Below are 16,814 nucleotides of genomic sequence, written 5' to 3'. Positions count from 1 at the left end.
TTTATTTTATTTTGCAGCATCGATCCTGTGCAAATTGTAACGAAGAAATGCATTGTACATCGGACAACGTCAGTATCAAGATACCTTGTATTGGTCCCTTCAAACATTGTAACCAGGGTCGATGCTCTTTTGTAGCAAGCAAAATCTGCGCTGCTAAAAATAAAAACAAACAATAACGCATCCGGCACTAATTTCAACGCAACTTAATAAAATCACTAGAACTGTTATGTACATTGTTTAATTTGAACACACCTAATTTTAGTTAAATACCTGTAGTCCAAAAGATACTGCAAATCTGCCGAAATTTCTAAAAAATCGTAAATTTTGTAGACAAACCCAAGAAGACCGATTAGTCAATCCAATAGGGACTATAAATAATCTTACTAATCTTACTAATATTATAAATGCGAAAGTTTAGATGTATGGATGGATGTTTGTTAGAGTTTGTAGCCTAAACGGCTGAACAGATCTCGATGAAATTTGGCAAAGACGTAGTGGATAGTCTGAAAGAACACATAGGCTACTCCCTTTTGTTTTTTTTTAATTCCACGCGGACGGAATCGCGGGCGAAAGCTAGTAAACTATAATTACTAATAATTCTGTTCAGTACAATTATAGTAATCAGTACTTAATACGTATCTCCGACCAGTGTTAAAATGAACCTAGAATTCTATACATCTTTAGCCACGCGCTGCATGCAACACGATCTCACGAATAATTTAGTATTATTATATCCTGAAACTAGTGCTAGTAACTAAAAGCAAATAATGCATTTCAATATGTGGTATATGCTTCCGCCTAAGTTTGCTTTTCAATTATGAAAAGATCAAGGTTGTCAACAGATTTAGTGTAGCGTAATCAAAAATGATGAGTTAATAACGGAAGATATAAAAATGTTTCTCGTATTTTAATTTAATTTTCCGTCATGTAGTATCTGAAGCACCACTTTTAGGAAAAATTGCAAAAACGAACGTGAACTTTTACTCGGAGTTAATTTGAAGATGTGCTGTTTTTAATCAAAAATAAAATAAATACAAACTTATTTAAGTAAGTTGATGGCAACCCTAAGCAAAACAATAAACTTATTATTTTACCGTCATATATAAAGTCATACGAAAGCATCTCGTACATTGTAAGTTGGTAAGTTGCGAGTGTCAATATGATTCTTAGCAATAAATATATTTTCCTACTTGTGGGATTGGTAAGTATTTTAAATATTTTACATACAACAATCGTAGAAAAATAGAAATTCGTATTACCCAACTGCGAGTGTCCACTGTCATACTGATTAGAACAATAGAGCCGTCAAATTCATTTATTTATATAAAAATGAGCCCAAAACAGCGACAAAAATAATTGAAATTTGGAGTTAAATGTGTTATAGAGAAAAAACAAATGCCGACCGCACGTTGAATCTTTTAAAAATAAATCAACGTATTATTTATTGAAATTACATTTTACAGTTTGCTGCCCACCTGATATTTGCCCAAGAGTCATCTGAACCGCCGAAGAACGACAATGGATCAGGCAACAACACATCACAAAGATTCTTTTTCCATCAACGCTTCGTCAGTTGTAACTACACCGCTCAGGTAACAAACTGATTTTCTGCATTCGAGTTAAATAGTAAACAAATTCTAATTTATATTTGCCGGATTTTATCGCGTTTATTTAAAATATTGCTAACGGTTCAAGCGCTTTGTAGAGCACTGAGGTGTTTAACAACTCAATGTCAAAGTTGCTTGTCAATTACCCAGTTTTTAATTTTTTTTTGTTCCGATCTATGCAAAAATACCTCCTCAATCTCGTGGTGCGACTACAGCATGATATTACCACATAATACTTGCATATTTCAATTATAAATTGAATGTAATTACTTTATTTTAGAATTGTTATTCGGGATGCTACATAAATGTATAAATGTTGATGTTCCAGGCCGGCCGTAGTTGTCTCGGTTGCAGAACAACGTTAGTCTGTGCGCAAAACAACGTAGGTGTAGCGAGACTCTGCAAAGGTTTCCTGCGTTACTGTAACCAAGGGCTATGTTCGGGTGTCCCAGGCGCAGCTTGCAGCGGTTAATGTTTCTTTAAATATTTTATTGTTACTAATTCAAACTGAAGTTCGAAACTTGTTCGTAACTTTGTAATAGCATACTATTTTAAGCAATAAAATACTTGGAGAAAAATGTGTAAATATGCGTTGTTCTTGTTACCAAACTTACTTAAGAAAGTAATAGCTTTTTGGTGAAGTATAAAAGATTTATATTCAAAATTCTTTTGAATATAAATTTTCAATATTTTATTGCTATAATCGGGAATATATTTTTTAAACTACCCTTACCCTTACTGAACTATAATTTCAAAACTACCTACATTAATCAGCCAATCAATACTAATTGTAGGTTAAAATAAAACAACGCCTTCGTCATGTTCTCGTTTATTTACATTTAACACGACATTAAAATTGATAAACGTCACTACGAATACATTTGAATAGAGACATCGCAAAGAGAAGAACTACAGTATATTTTAAAATTATTATCATTCCAAGGTCACAAAATGTTGATTATTTATTGTCATACATGTAAGAAGACGCTTCATAAAAGGTAAGATAGCTCAAAGCTTATAATTTTAAATATATGTAAATTTTTAAATTTTAAGATACAATTATTTGTCAAACACAGCTAATTCTAGTCAATAAAGAGACCACGTTAATTTAAAAGATATGCAAGATTCCCTACGTAATTGAATAGATGGATAAATAAATTATCACAACTTACTATATACTACAGTTTTTAGACAAGAAATAAATTAAAAGTTTTAATAAAGGTTGTATAAACTACGTTATTATAATTTTTAAACGCATAAACGTTTCGTATTTGCGATTGACAATTAAATTTAAAATACTTCTTACTTAATTTATTATTTGTCGATTCATAAGTAATTAGCAAGCCATTGTCGTCATTAGGAATCAGATCTGTTACGTCTTAAACTACATCTTATATTAATAATTAAGTCTATAATAAAATCAATTTAAATCACAACATGTAACATCAAATTCTACGTAAATGTATAATTATTGTCCTATATAGGATTTCCTTTGCTATTTTCGCATATTTTGCCGATGACGATGCTCCAGAGCTGGGTAGGTTATGTTTTAACTATTGTCCCTTGCTTGAATTGCGCGATCTCGCATCGCTTCGGCAGCGGCATAGCTACTGGTTCTTACGCCTGCTCGGTAGACTGCTGTTGCGGTAAGTCTTCCTGAGCATAATGTTGTCAACGGCGGGCAACAGGAGGTATCTCTTGCCGGACGAGTGGTATGGGACTTTTAGCGATCTGAAGTAATGAAATCTGGGGAAGTCCTTAGTTGTCTGCCAGGTGTTCTTGGAGAAGGAGTCGAGGGCGTTGGAGGAAGCAGGCGGTAAGGCGGCTGGTGCGGATGGTAGGTCGTTCAACGAGCGGTGGAGGTACCGGCCGGTCGGGTGCGAGTGAGCAAGTATTGGCGGCGGCGGTAGGTCGGAGTCGTCTGAATCGATTGCTGGCTCAACTTCGGGATTAGAGATATATTGCCTAGTAACAAAAAATTATATGTTGATACTAGGTATTATTTGTAACATTAAAAGTCCTGCAGTATCTTAACGATTCTGATTGTACTCGTATGTGGAAGTACATAACGAGCCAATCAGATTTAGAAAACTGAAACTCGCCTGGTGCGTTTACATTGACTATTTTATTTCAATACTCATGGAAATGATTTATTTCGCTGACTTTTTCTTTTACATTTATAGAATGTTTTAATAAATCTTAAATCAGAGTTTATACTGTAGCTACGAGTACCATAGAGACTTAAATTAACAGTGACCTTACCTAACTCCGAAATTCTCGTCAGCGGAATGCTTCCTGGAAAAGAAAAAACTTTTATAGCACAATTATATTTAGATCTATAATTTAACTACACATCTGATTTCGATGGCTATGTTGTAGCACAACTAATTGTCATGCGGAACGACACAGTATTCTAATTCGCACAAGAAACTTCGATCCATCACATTCCACCGTCCTTACCTATCAGTTCAGAAGCTTATACTATTCTACACACGAATTCAATCAAACAGTAAAAGATATCTCGAACACCGCTCTGCACGTCTAAAAACATTTCTACCACCAAAAACATGCTTCGATCGACAATAAGATGACACTTTAGGCAGATAATGTTTCCCTTAATTTGTGGCTATATTGTTTAAGTTGATTAAACATCTCTTAATGTTGACCGAAGTTAACATGCCTTTCACGTTCGCTACACGATAATCCATATCAGAAGCATTAAAGCACACATTTTCTACTACACATTTAGTCCTAACACAATCTAACATCGATGTTTATCAAATCTTGACATTACAAAACCTGTATAGTTCCTGACTAGGCAACAACAGTCTGGCTCGTCCAGATCTGCTGTAACGGCCTCCTGAGAACCTAAATGACGGCAAAAGACCTAACCGAGCCAAAGACCCAATGTGACGTTTTACGAAATTATCATGGACTTCATCTTCATCTGTAACAGATGTAACAAAAGCACATACAATTACTAAATAATCATATTAAGTCATCAAATTAACTCTATCTATATTACTCACCTACAGATCTCTTGTCTTCGTTTTCATTCTCATGGTCGTTATTTTCTGGTGCATCTATTTCGTTATTGTCCATAACATCAGGGAGGGAAAGTATGTATCTCTTTGAACGTGAAGTAGGCTCCATATAAATTGGTCTATAGAGCCCGTGAACAGGCATTCCTACAGTTCCTCTTTTGAAATACCAATTGCGATCGTAATCATTTTCATTAGTATTATCAGCATATACCAACGGTCCTGCTTCGCTGCGTTTAAAAACTTGCGATAATGGTGGTAACATATCTGGGTTTACAGATTGTTGGAAATCGTACACTTCATTAATATCGAATGGACCATCAATTTCGGACAAAGGTGGCACTGGATTTTGATAGAACGGGTAATAATATTCATCGCCAGGTATTTCATCTCTCTTGTGAATCAATCCATTGCGAGCCAACGAGGCAATGTTCCGTTTTTCATTGGGCTGATAATGTCCTCGACCGACGCGATAGCCATCTCTAGCCAAAGACTGGATGTTCCTTTTGATAGCGGTGTAACTACGAAGTCGTGCTATGGCGGCGATATTTCTTTTCTCGTGAAATTCTTCGTCTTCTTGTTCTGGTTTGTCGCCTTCGTTATAAGGAGCCCTGAATGTGGGTAGTTGTCCATTTTTAGCCAGTGTGGAAATGCTCCTCTTGAAGCTTGGGGAGACGCTTTTCAGATAACCTTCTCTCGCGAGCGCTGCTATATTCCTTCGAGGGAAAGACGGCCATTGGTCCGAGGTATCAGCGGGCAAACTGGATACCTAAGAAATGTTAAGTGAAGAAAAGAAAAGGTAAGTGACATCTAATTTAGCTTACACATTTTGCTTCTATAATTAAAAAAAGTACCTGATCAATATAAGTTGCCAGAGCAAGTACCAATATAACGCCGAATAAAAGGCGATGTCTTCTATTATTTGCCCGGCTAAAGCCCCTCATCTAAATCACAAGAAATAAAAACATTTATCATATAATTGTAATATGTAATATTAAGAAATGCAGTCCATCCATTGTAAAATGTTGTATAATTTCATTTAATATTATAATAGCATTTTATAAACTCTTTAAAGTTGGTATAAGGAACAAACACTAGAGCGGTTCCGTTAATTGTGTGTCAAGCGGAAGACAAAGTTGGCAGATTCAATTACGTAGCCGTGTTCTAGTGCTTGGTACACCTGACCCGTAAGCACAATAGATGTTCAGGCAAAACGACCGCGCCACCCCTAAGCAATTAACTGTGAATGCAAATAATATCTTTGGCCTCGCTAGCGTTTATGTAACTTTAACTTTAAAGTCGCTTACAGGATTATTTTTCAAGAGTGTTTCCAGAAAATAATCATTTAGTTCACTGGAATTTTTTTAATTTCTTTAATTAGTTTTAGCTAAATTTTTACTTTTAAATATCACTATAATTTGTGAAATGAAAACTCAAGTTATTCTTTATGAGATTAAAAAGGCCCAGAATTGTGTAATCATTAAAGTTTAGTACATTTAATTCCATTACACTGTGGAATTTTGCACTACCTTCGGTTGTTTCAAACCTTTTGCACATCTATTGTGTTATTGCATTCTCTGAATAGTGCTCGCTAATTGCGAAATATCGTAACATCAAAGCATTCCAATAGAACAAGAGTATTTCCATATTGATAATTGGAACCTGCTCGCTCTCTGCATAATCCCTATTCGATAATCCACTTGTTCTCGGTTTGATTCGCATATGTTTAAAATCTAACATTTCGATTCTTGATGTATCTTCATTATTTAATGACGAAAAATAGTTTACTCTCTAATTTTGAAAAATGGAATCTATAAAAAAAACTTTGATTTCTATTGTTATCGTTTGTGTTCGTAAATTTATTTTTTTAAATTGCAAACATTAAAAGAAAGTAAAACAAATGAAGCCTCGCTGAATGAGGCTGAATGTGTACAATGTGACAGTGAAACGTGTTACATGAATGCCTAACGTTTGTGAAAGTTGAACGTAAAGATAAAACAACACCAACACTACAAAGGAAATGAGAAAACTTAAAATAACACCATTTTGAGTGACACTGGCATTTACAAAAGAAAAACGTTGATATTCACACAATACAAAGAATATATAATTTAAAGAAACATTAATACTTTTTTTTACAATCTAACAGAAAATTCTAAAACATGATCAAGTCTTTAATTGAAGGGCAATTGAAAAAGCAATTTCATTTGCCAGCAAATTTTCGTCCAACCTGTATCGACTAATTGAAATAAACCCACTCAATAAATATAATTGAATATCTGAATTTCACTCAACCTTTCACATTTACACGAGTTACAGAACAAATAATTTTTTTCCGAATAATAACGACTCAGAAAATTTGTAATTTAAACAAATCTATTGAATATATAAATGGATTACTTATTACATTTAAAAAAATAAGTTAATTTTAACCTTATTGTGATATATTTTAGTTTTAAACATAATATGGTTTTGATAAATTAATCTAAAGTCTTATTGAGGCCTTGTACCTGTTTCATGAAATAAATATTACGTATCGCATCTACGAGTTTTGAGACTTTGCCGTCGTTAACTAAGCCGCCATTAAAACTTCAGTTATACGAGTAAAGAAATATTTCATTTAAATTGCTGACATGAAATAAAATTTTGTGATAGGTAGCACCTATCACAAAATTTTATTATATTTTAAAACAGCTGTAAAAAATTTTTATGACTTGAAGCTTAAGATATACGAGTATATATATTTTCAATGTAATAGAGAAATGAAGTTATCGTTGAGATTTTTTTTTTAAAGTAAGTGCCCCGACACTATGGATGTCTATCCGGCCAACCATGCAAAAATTTTGTAAGAGAATAACTATATTTCTAAGACATTTGCTATATGAAAAAAAAACATTAGTAATAACTGACAGCAATCAAACCTCAATATCAATTAAACTTAAGATTTTATAATAATGAATGAAGTATATTAACTTTAACTTAAATACCAAGTTACCATGTACCAATTAGTCAAAATAAAAAAGGAACTCGTGGTGCGAACGTTTTATACTTAAATTTTTCATTTCAGGTGATTTTTTAAAACATATGAAAATCATTAAAAAAATAACTAATTTATGGAATAAATATATAAGACAGAAATCGTCTTGGATGGTTATACATTTTATTTATTTTATCCTTCTTTAACTACATTTTAAATTACTTTAATTAACATCGGTGTAACTAGCATTAAAAAAAAACTTCACTTTAATTTCAAATATACATTTATAAGGAAATAAAATATAAACGTTAAATAAAATACCACTAAACTTACCTTGACACGTAGACCTCGATTAAGCCCACTTATTAAAGTTGCTATTTATAGAAACTTTTTTTATCTGTGTTCCTTGGTCCTGAAGCTTTGGGATGTTGGCGGGAATGATAGTACGTGCCCGCGGGTTGAGCTTTTATAGTCGTTTTAGCTGTAAAATACGCATGCGCTTGAATCCTAAAGGCAGAGTTACCTCAAGTTCATTCTTCATGCAATGTGCACTTTATTTGATAGCTTTTCAAGGTCGCGCTGATATTTAAATCAGATACAATCGTACTTTACTTAATAAAGCTTAACACTTTAGCTGCAGAGTTCATTTATACGCAGACGATTTAATTATTCGGTCAATTAATCGAAAGAGCGATTATTCCCAACCGTACCCCACTCTGTCCCCACGAGAGAGTAAAAAGTTTCATCCGTCCCACCTTTTAGTCCCACTATCACCAATAAGGTGACGGATGGAACCGTTATGAAAAAATGAGTTTCAACCGTCCCTCGTCGCAAAAGGTTGGATGAAGCTTTTTATTCTCATCCCTCTCCACGTGGGGACAGAGCGGGGTGACGGTTGGGAATAATTCCGGAAGAGGCTTATTTTATGTAAATAACTATAAGAAACTCTTTCATTTTAGTCTTTTTTAGCAAATTGTAAAACCTAATCGAAGATCATGCTTTTTGATAAAAAGTGGTGTTATAGGAAGTACTGTTAAAGATATTTACGAAGATTGAGAATATTAACCAGCGATCTTTTACCATAGTTTTATATTAACGGCTTTTACATTAAAAAAAGTAATTTGACGTCTTAAAATGTACAGAATATACTCATTTAAGTTGACGCAGCCGACGGGCTTATTGTGGCCATTGTTGTCTGCTAATGGCCCTCTAAAGCCAAACACTTCAACCGCCGTCAGACGTCTATTGCGCACAAAGAAACGACTAGTCATTTAATTGTATCGCAAGCTTACACATTGTATTTATAATGTCACTATTTATATTGAAGATTGCACATGAACATATTGATGCTGCGTAAATCAAAACCTGGTAATAAATGCTATTATTTTTCACTAGCTGTTAATTGCGACTTCGCCCGCGTGTAATTAAGAATAGTAAAATAGGCTGTTACTCACTGACACCGTAGCTTTGTGAATGTATTTTTCAAATCGGCCTAGTCGTTTTCAATACATACAAATCTTTCCACTTTATAATATTAGTATAGATATAGATTTAGTATTCAGTGTTCTACGGAATAGAAAAATTCGTGACTAGAATTTTAGTGGTACTTATTCTTTTATTGAGCGTCGGTGGCTCAGTGGTTTGAACACTTGACTTGTAATCTACAGGTCGTGGGTACGAATCCCGCCATGTACCAATGTGATTTTCGATTTTTCGTATTTTCATATGTACATAATTTACCCGACGTTCTTACGGTGAAAGAAAACATCGTGATGCAACATCTCTGCACATATCGGCGAAGAAATTCAAAGATTGTGTGAAGTCAACCAACCCGCACTTGGCCAGCGTGGTTGACTATGGCCTAGAAACCCCTATTAGGGTAGGCTCCGATCCCCTCGGTGGGGACGTATAGTCAGCTGGTGATAATGATGATTCTTTTATACGTATTATAAAAATCACTAGTCTCACAAAGGGCTGCCTCATAAGTTTTCAACTGTTTGCTACGACGTAGCTACAAGCTACGATTTTTTGAATACTACTTATAGTAACTGATGTAAAACCCTTAAAAATATGTATTATCTCCATTTATGTATAACTTGTATCTCAAATAATAAAATTTTAACCCGGGTAAAATGTGTTGCATGTCGAATAAATTGATTCCCTTCAATTAATTAAAGGGGAAAGGAATTGGCTCCAGTAGCACAGGGGAACCTAGTTAATTTTTTTATTTATTTATTTACTAGATTTCGCCTGCGACTCCGTCCCCGCGGAATTAAAACAAAAAACAAATACAAGTTGCCTATATGCTCTTTCAGATTATCTTCTACATCTACGCCAAATTTCATCGAAATCCGTTCAGCCTTTTAGGCTACAAACTTTAACATCCATCCATCTAAACATTTCCATTTATAACATTAGTACGATATTAATAAAATAAATGCTGCGTTAGATTTGCCGATCATATTTACATTGAATAAAATGTATACTTTATTAAAACCTCTGTAATATTAAACGATGGGACGGGTTACAGTGTTGCCAACTTTACGATATCGTAAAAACTGAAATACTAACTTGTGCTGCTCGCAATAACTTAATGAAACTTGAGACAACTTTATACTACAGTAAGAGAAACCTATCGGTTATTACCTTTTCTTCTGAAATGGTAATAAAATGTTTTCTATTGAATTTGTATTTTTGTCGCAAAAGATAATCTCCTTTACATTTCCCGTCACAGTACCAACATTTATATTTTTAAACATGTATTCCAGGTTTAAGTAAAGGGGTTTGTAATTTCATTTCCTACTCAATTAAATCCGTGTATTTTCGTACGTCCATAAAGCATGTATCATTGAAGTAGAAACTAACTTCGTTTGACATTGGCCCTGCAGGAGAGCGGACTTAATTTGATTAGTGTTAGCAAACTCGGCCTTAACTGTATCACGTTACTGCCGACATACTGAAAGTCGACATTTTAACTTATCACTCTGTGCTTTTGCAGTCTGGTAAAGTACGTACTAAATATACGCTCCTTTTAGCAATTGGGGAAGGTTGCAAAAATAAACATATGAAATAGAGTAAAAACAGGAAGTTAGAGGATTAATGAAAATGTTCTAAGGGTCTGTAATCTCGTCTGTTAATATTTAAGTACGTACTAAAACAAACAGTACATTTAGTGTCGTTTAGTAAATAAATCTATTTTATAAAATACGAAAATACCAAGGTTTTTATATGTAAAGTTTTATTTTATTTTAACGAAATTGATTATAGAGCTTTCAAAGTTTCTGAAACAGAAATAACGAGAAGTTTGTTAAAAGCTTTGTCCCGATAACTCAGCCGGATCTGAGACCGCGGCATAAACAATTTTCATCCAACATTTTACTTTGTATCTCAAGTTACATAATCTATTTTTATTTATTTTCTAATACTTATTCTGTATATAATAGAATTGAGTTTTATTATCATTTCGAAAGTAGCAAAGATAATATAATACTAGTATGAATAATAAAGTTTAAATTTCGAGTAGTATTACGTTTTTTTAAACTATTATTAAATTAAATGAAAAAAAGTGAAATTTTCAGTTATTTGCCTTTCTTCATATCGATGTCGAAATAGATTATATTCCAAATTGAAATAGTTTCTGCCTACCCGTCTGACGCATGTGGGAATTATACATTTTATAGTGGAAAATTTACGTCACAGAAAGTCTACACGGTTATCAAATCGTAACGTAAGTTGCGATCAAATCGAGTGTAATTGGGCGTACGGGGAATTCAGAAATCGTCTTATTACACTCACATTTCAATTTATGAATATTGGAGAGTTTCCAGGAGAGGAGTTAAGTATACTGTAATATTTTGCTTAATAAAATTGTCTGTGTAATGTGTAGTCCAATAAGTTTAAGATAAATTAAAACATAATGAAATAAAACAATTAAGTATCATAAAAAATACATATAATTTTACTTAATAACGCCAATAAAGAATTTTAACATTCACTTAATAACCTATAAATTAGTTTCTAGTTGTAACACTCTCAAATCAGTCAATTTGCTTTCAACAAGATCTAAATCATTCAGTCGTTCTAATGTTGTTATATTTGAAGGTTGGGATACACTCAAAGTGGAAATATTAACATCTCGCTCAATACCACTTTTATCTACAAAATTGTCCAATGTTGGTTCTTTTTGATATTCTCCTTTTGGAATTTTCAATAGTTTAGGCACTTTAGAAAATTCCGCTTTAAATGGTCTTGACGAAAACGTCGACGTAAGGTTATTTATCTGATTCAATACTTCTGAAATAAAAAAAAAAACTTTTTCATTGAAGTTATATACTAATATTAAAAAAAATCCTTTATACTGTCTGTTGTAATCTATTTTTTTTTATGAACTATAAAAACAACAAAATCGTCTTCTAAGTTTAGATTCAAGATCCTTAAATTAGCTATCAAGTAAATAAACTAAAAACCTGTAAATCATTATTTGATTTTTGTTTATAGTACAAGGTGACAAATGAGCAATTGATCGCCAGAATTTTCAAAATTAGCGAAAAAACCATAGACAATTAAAACTCTTTATTTCAAACTAGCTTTCGCCTGCGACTCCGTCCGCTTGGAATTAAAAAAAACACATAATTAAGTAGCCTATGTGTTCTTCCAGACTATCTTCTACGTTTAGGATATAAACTCTAACAAACATCCATTAATCCATCTAAACTTTCGCATTTATAATGTTAATATGAGTATGATTACTACAATACATACCTGAAATCTGTAAATCCACATCTACACGGCTGATATCTTCACAATCTTTAATATCTTGTTCTAGTGTCACTTTATGTCGATTTAATACAGCTTTTCTTAATGAAGGACGTTTCCTCGCAGGTGAATAAAAACAAGAAATTGAGTCTCTTTTACTAACGTTATCAGAACACAATTCATCTAAACGTGCTGAGAAATTCGATTTAAAATTCTGTTTCAAATGTTTTGTTAATTTGAAAAGTGGATACTTTGCTGGTGAACGAATATTAGTTCTAGCAAACACGCTTCTTGATAATATATTTTGCTTAGGTGTAACGCGTGTTTCGTTATTTACTTTACATACTGTGTATGTGCCGTTTTCTTCTGCACTTTCATCGAACAAATCATTATCTTCCTCAGGACGTAGTAATTTATTTATTTTGTTAACTATCGTGTATAGCAGTTTTAGACGTTTCAGCATTTGTTCAAATGTGGCAGTCTTTGAGGATTTCTTCACTTTGTAAAGAAAATCGGATCCAGAACTAAGAAGATCGCTGACGACTTTGCATTCTAATTGAACTGTAATGTAAAAAAAAATATGTTCATGGGTTAAAATAGTATTCTTTATTAAGGTATTGTTTTAAATCTTTAATGTGTTTTAAACTAGGTTTAAAGTAAATAGCTTAAAAGTAATTCTTCTAGACTATCCTCTACATTGATGCCAAATTTCATCGAGATCCATTCATCAGTATAGGCTGCAAACACTAACAAACATCCATCCATTCATCTAAACTTATATTATGACGACATAGATTAAAAGTAACTTAAAACTTTTAAACTAAAAAACATATTAAACCTGACATATTCAGAACATTACAATACAATTTATATTAAATGCTGTTTCTTAGTTACATTTGAAGGAACAACTTGATTGACATGCACAATATTATTTTAGAAATATTAAAAAGTACTAAACAAAAAAAAAAAACCTTATATATCTTACCTTTATTTAAATCTGATAAAAGCGGGATCAATTGTTCACGCTCTTCAATAGCATCAGGTTCAATTTTTTCATAAACATCAAAAAAATCGTAAACAACACTTCCAATATTTATAACAGAACAAATCTTATTATTTTCATATACATTATCCTTTATTATTTCCAAAAGTTTCTGTTGCATCACTTGCCTAGCTTTCTAAAATCATTAAAACAAGTCTATAAAAACTACAATATTCATTTACTTAAATTAACTACACGCAAAAGCGGAATTAAAAAAAATCTCGTAAACTATTAAGTGATAACATAGGTTCCTTTTTTTTTGGCGTCGGGGGGGGGGGAAAAGATACCCTGCCTTCTGGAGGGAAGGCAGGGTATCTTTTGAAGATTTTATATCTGGGATAATATAGGTTCCTAAGAGCAAAAAAAGTTCGATTCAGTAGTTTTTAAGGTTATTCGTAACATACAAACATTAATATAGATGTAACTGTTATAAAATAGTTACTCGCTGAATATTGAAATAAGCAATTACCTCTGAAAATGCAGCTGGGTCGACAATTAAGAAAATACTGTCTTTGATTTCCAAAAGTTCTTTATTCCATGTATTACTCAACAATACTGAATGATGGCTTTCCGAAGCCATTATCAATGCAGGAACTAAATGTGGATCTAACGCCTCTAGAGACGCTAAGTTACTGCGAATTGATAATATCCCTGTAAATAAAAAAATCAGAATATTAAGCAAATCACCTATATTTTTTTTTATATCATGCATCTCCATAGATCTATTGTTCTAGATAGTATAAAAACATCTTTCATCCTATGCAATTTCATTAAGAATTTATATATTTAAAATAACCCATTATGGACACCTGTTTTAGGTGAGTCAGTGGCACTGGTCTAGTAATGTCAACTGGGAAATAATTCCCTAATATTTGATTACTAGCTGATGCTAGCGACTTCGTCCGCGTGAAATTTAAAAAAAGGTAAAAAAAAGCAGCCTAGTGGTTACTTAACCAGTGACCATTGAAAAGCTAAGTAGCTAAGAATTTGCGCAAGGCCAAGTTGTTTTTCAAGTAATAAAACATTAATATAAAACAACATACTTTTCTCATCCGCAGAACATGACACTGCAAAAGATCCAATCTGCAGTAACCTTTCATTGTGCAAATCAAACTCCTTTACAAAATCACACATCTTCGTTTCGTCATTTTCTGACAAACAGTCACATATCCCTTTAGCTTTATAATGGGTTTTCAATACATCTACAGGTGATATACTATAGCTAAAACAATGAACCAATAGAGCTAGGACACCTCTACTTGTATTTGTCTCTAGCGCATAGAGTACATCTTTTAAAACATCTATCAACACATTCACATTTGATGGTTTGATCGGAAGATTTAGTGATATCTCTGAATTGTTAAATGCTGTATCTATATCACCCTCGATTATATCACATAAGAGTGTTTTCGTTTCCCGTAGTACCTGAAAATAACAAAAAACAAAATATTATCTAAGAGGTAAATCTAATGTACAATCAGGGAATCTGACAGTGTTCCACCTTAAATTCAGGTCATTTAAACATTTTGTACACATCAAGACAACATGGAATAATAATCTTAACCCTTATATACATAAATCTATAATGTGAGATTTTGATTTTAGAGTGTTGGTAACATAATATTTTTTGCTACAAAACCTGCATTTATTTAGGGTTAATGAAGCAGCTTTTAAATGTCTATAGAAAAATAGTCAGTCAATGGTTTGCAACTGTTTTATATTATCCCATAGTTTACACATCTCATGGCTACTTGAGTATTTGTATGGAGAAGTGGAGTTTATCTTGTTGTAAGGCAAGAGGGTTTTTTTTCTAAAAGTGGAACACCATGGGTTTCATAACAGTATATAACAATTGTATAAGTAATACATTTAAAAATAAATATACCACTTGGCATCTTGCTTTTATAGCATGTTGATCTGCAGGCAGACAATATCGGCAGAGCGTCATAGCTGACAATAATAACTCATCTATTGAATTGTGTAAACTTTTCAAACATCCAACCATCTGAAAATAGAAAACATAAAATTGTGTCTATAAGTATCATAGACTTAGTTATTTAACTAGTTTATTATTCAATTAGAATTAAAATACTCCTATAAATATGTGTAGTAACATTATAAGTGAGTGACTTAGATATTGCACCATTTATTTAGAGTCCGCTGTTAACATTCATACAAATATCTCTATCTCAATTTCCTAAAGGAAAATGACAAGGACAATAATATAAGTAATAAAATTGTATGAAACTTACATCACTCTTCCATTGGTCATATTGTTTAGAATCTGGATCACTGAGTGATATCAAATCAGTTAGCGATTTTAAATCATCAAAAGTTTGATCAATCCAGTTAACAAAATATAAAGGTGGGTCGAAAATGGATTCATCAAAGGCACTGTCATGTCTATCATTGTTTGTTATCGCTTCTAACATATCCTCAATAGCTAACAACCTACTGCAGCACCATGAAAGCCTTTCTAAAGTACATCTTCGACTCTCCTGGAAATTAGATAAAACACACTTAGCAAGTATCAATGCCATAGTTTGTATAAATTAAACTTTCATAGTGATAACAATGAAATTTTTAAGGATAGGATAGAAAATTATACATTTTTATTCAAAAATGACAGAAAAATGTCCTATGTTGTATTTCTCCTCTCTCTATCCCAAGGTTTAAATTACTAATACCAACTTAATTTACGTACCAACAATAATATTTCCTCATTATTTTCTAATTTCAAAATATCTATAAATGAGACGTAACACTTGTTAATCTGGCTGACACAAAGTGCGAACACATTATGTATGTTAGTAACATTTTCTCGAAGTTCATCGTTTTTTAAGTAATTTGCTATTTTACTTCCAAGTTTTTGTAAAAATGGATAAAGTTTTGATAAGAATGAATCCTGTAACAATTGATTAAATTAAGTCACATTTAATTTACACATTGCTCTAAGAAACAAGATCAAACACTAGCCCTTACCACTAATAATTTTGTAGCAGACTCAACTTCTTTGGGCAAATCTTGATTGATGTTCAATATTTGAATATCCATCTTTTGAAACGTCTATTGTATCTATAATTTTAAATTGAACTCAAAATAGTTAATAAATTGTTACTAAAATTGTCAATTTAAGCATAAGATAAGCAATAATTAGTAATGAGAATTATGTTCTACTTTCCATGGATTCTTGCTAGACAACTCTTGTTACCTTTGAATAAAAATCTAGAATTGCAGAATTTAAAGTAAACAGTCAGTTACAAAATACCAAACAGTTCGATTTGAATTTAAACTTGACATTGACATAAAACATGACATTGATATTGGCACTTGACATTTGGTAATTTGGTAGTAATATATTTAAAATATTGAAAGCAGAGATATATAACACA

General features: G+C 32.4%; 2 protein-coding genes across 3 annotated transcripts; both read right to left on the bottom strand.

The window, feature by feature from the left end:
- Positions 1-3,109: 3,109 nt before the first annotated feature.
- On the bottom strand, positions 3,110-8,047 carry LOC106110804. The gene is made up of 6 exons (XM_013292712.1): positions 7,959-8,047; positions 5,503-5,592; positions 4,637-5,417; positions 4,407-4,554; positions 3,870-3,902; positions 3,110-3,572 (listed from the first exon to the last, which is right to left on the bottom strand). The coding sequence occupies exons 2-6, from the start codon at positions 5,590-5,592 to the stop codon at positions 3,215-3,217; spliced, it is 1,410 nt and encodes a 469-aa protein (XP_013148166.1). The 5' UTR covers positions 7,959-8,047; the 3' UTR covers positions 3,110-3,214.
- A 3,539-nt stretch (positions 8,048-11,586) lies between these two features.
- LOC106110942 (serendipity locus protein alpha) lies at positions 11,587-16,724 on the bottom strand. 2 transcript variants are annotated; one of them, XM_013292904.1, is made up of 10 exons: positions 16,634-16,724; positions 16,405-16,497; positions 16,127-16,327; positions 15,675-15,920; positions 15,308-15,427; positions 14,466-14,847; positions 13,892-14,073; positions 13,366-13,558; positions 12,387-12,941; positions 11,587-11,918 (listed from the first exon to the last, which is right to left on the bottom strand). In XM_013292904.1, exons 2-10 carry the CDS (start codon positions 16,474-16,476, stop codon positions 11,629-11,631), a joined length of 2,241 nt encoding a protein of 746 aa, XP_013148358.1. In that variant the 5' UTR covers positions 16,477-16,497; positions 16,634-16,724; the 3' UTR covers positions 11,587-11,628. The 2 variants fall into 2 exon arrangements, with proteins under 2 accessions (XP_013148358.1, XP_013148357.1); XM_013292903.1 differs by having other exon boundaries at positions 16,405-16,710.
- Positions 16,725-16,814: the final 90 nt, after the last annotated feature.

The sequence above is a fragment of the Papilio polytes genome, unplaced genomic scaffold (genome assembly GCF_000836215.1).
Source record: "Papilio polytes unplaced genomic scaffold, Ppol_1.0 DF824191.1, whole genome shotgun sequence".
Taxonomy (NCBI): domain Eukaryota; kingdom Metazoa; phylum Arthropoda; class Insecta; order Lepidoptera; family Papilionidae; genus Papilio; species Papilio polytes.
This window is presented reverse-complemented; position numbering and strand designations above follow the sequence as displayed.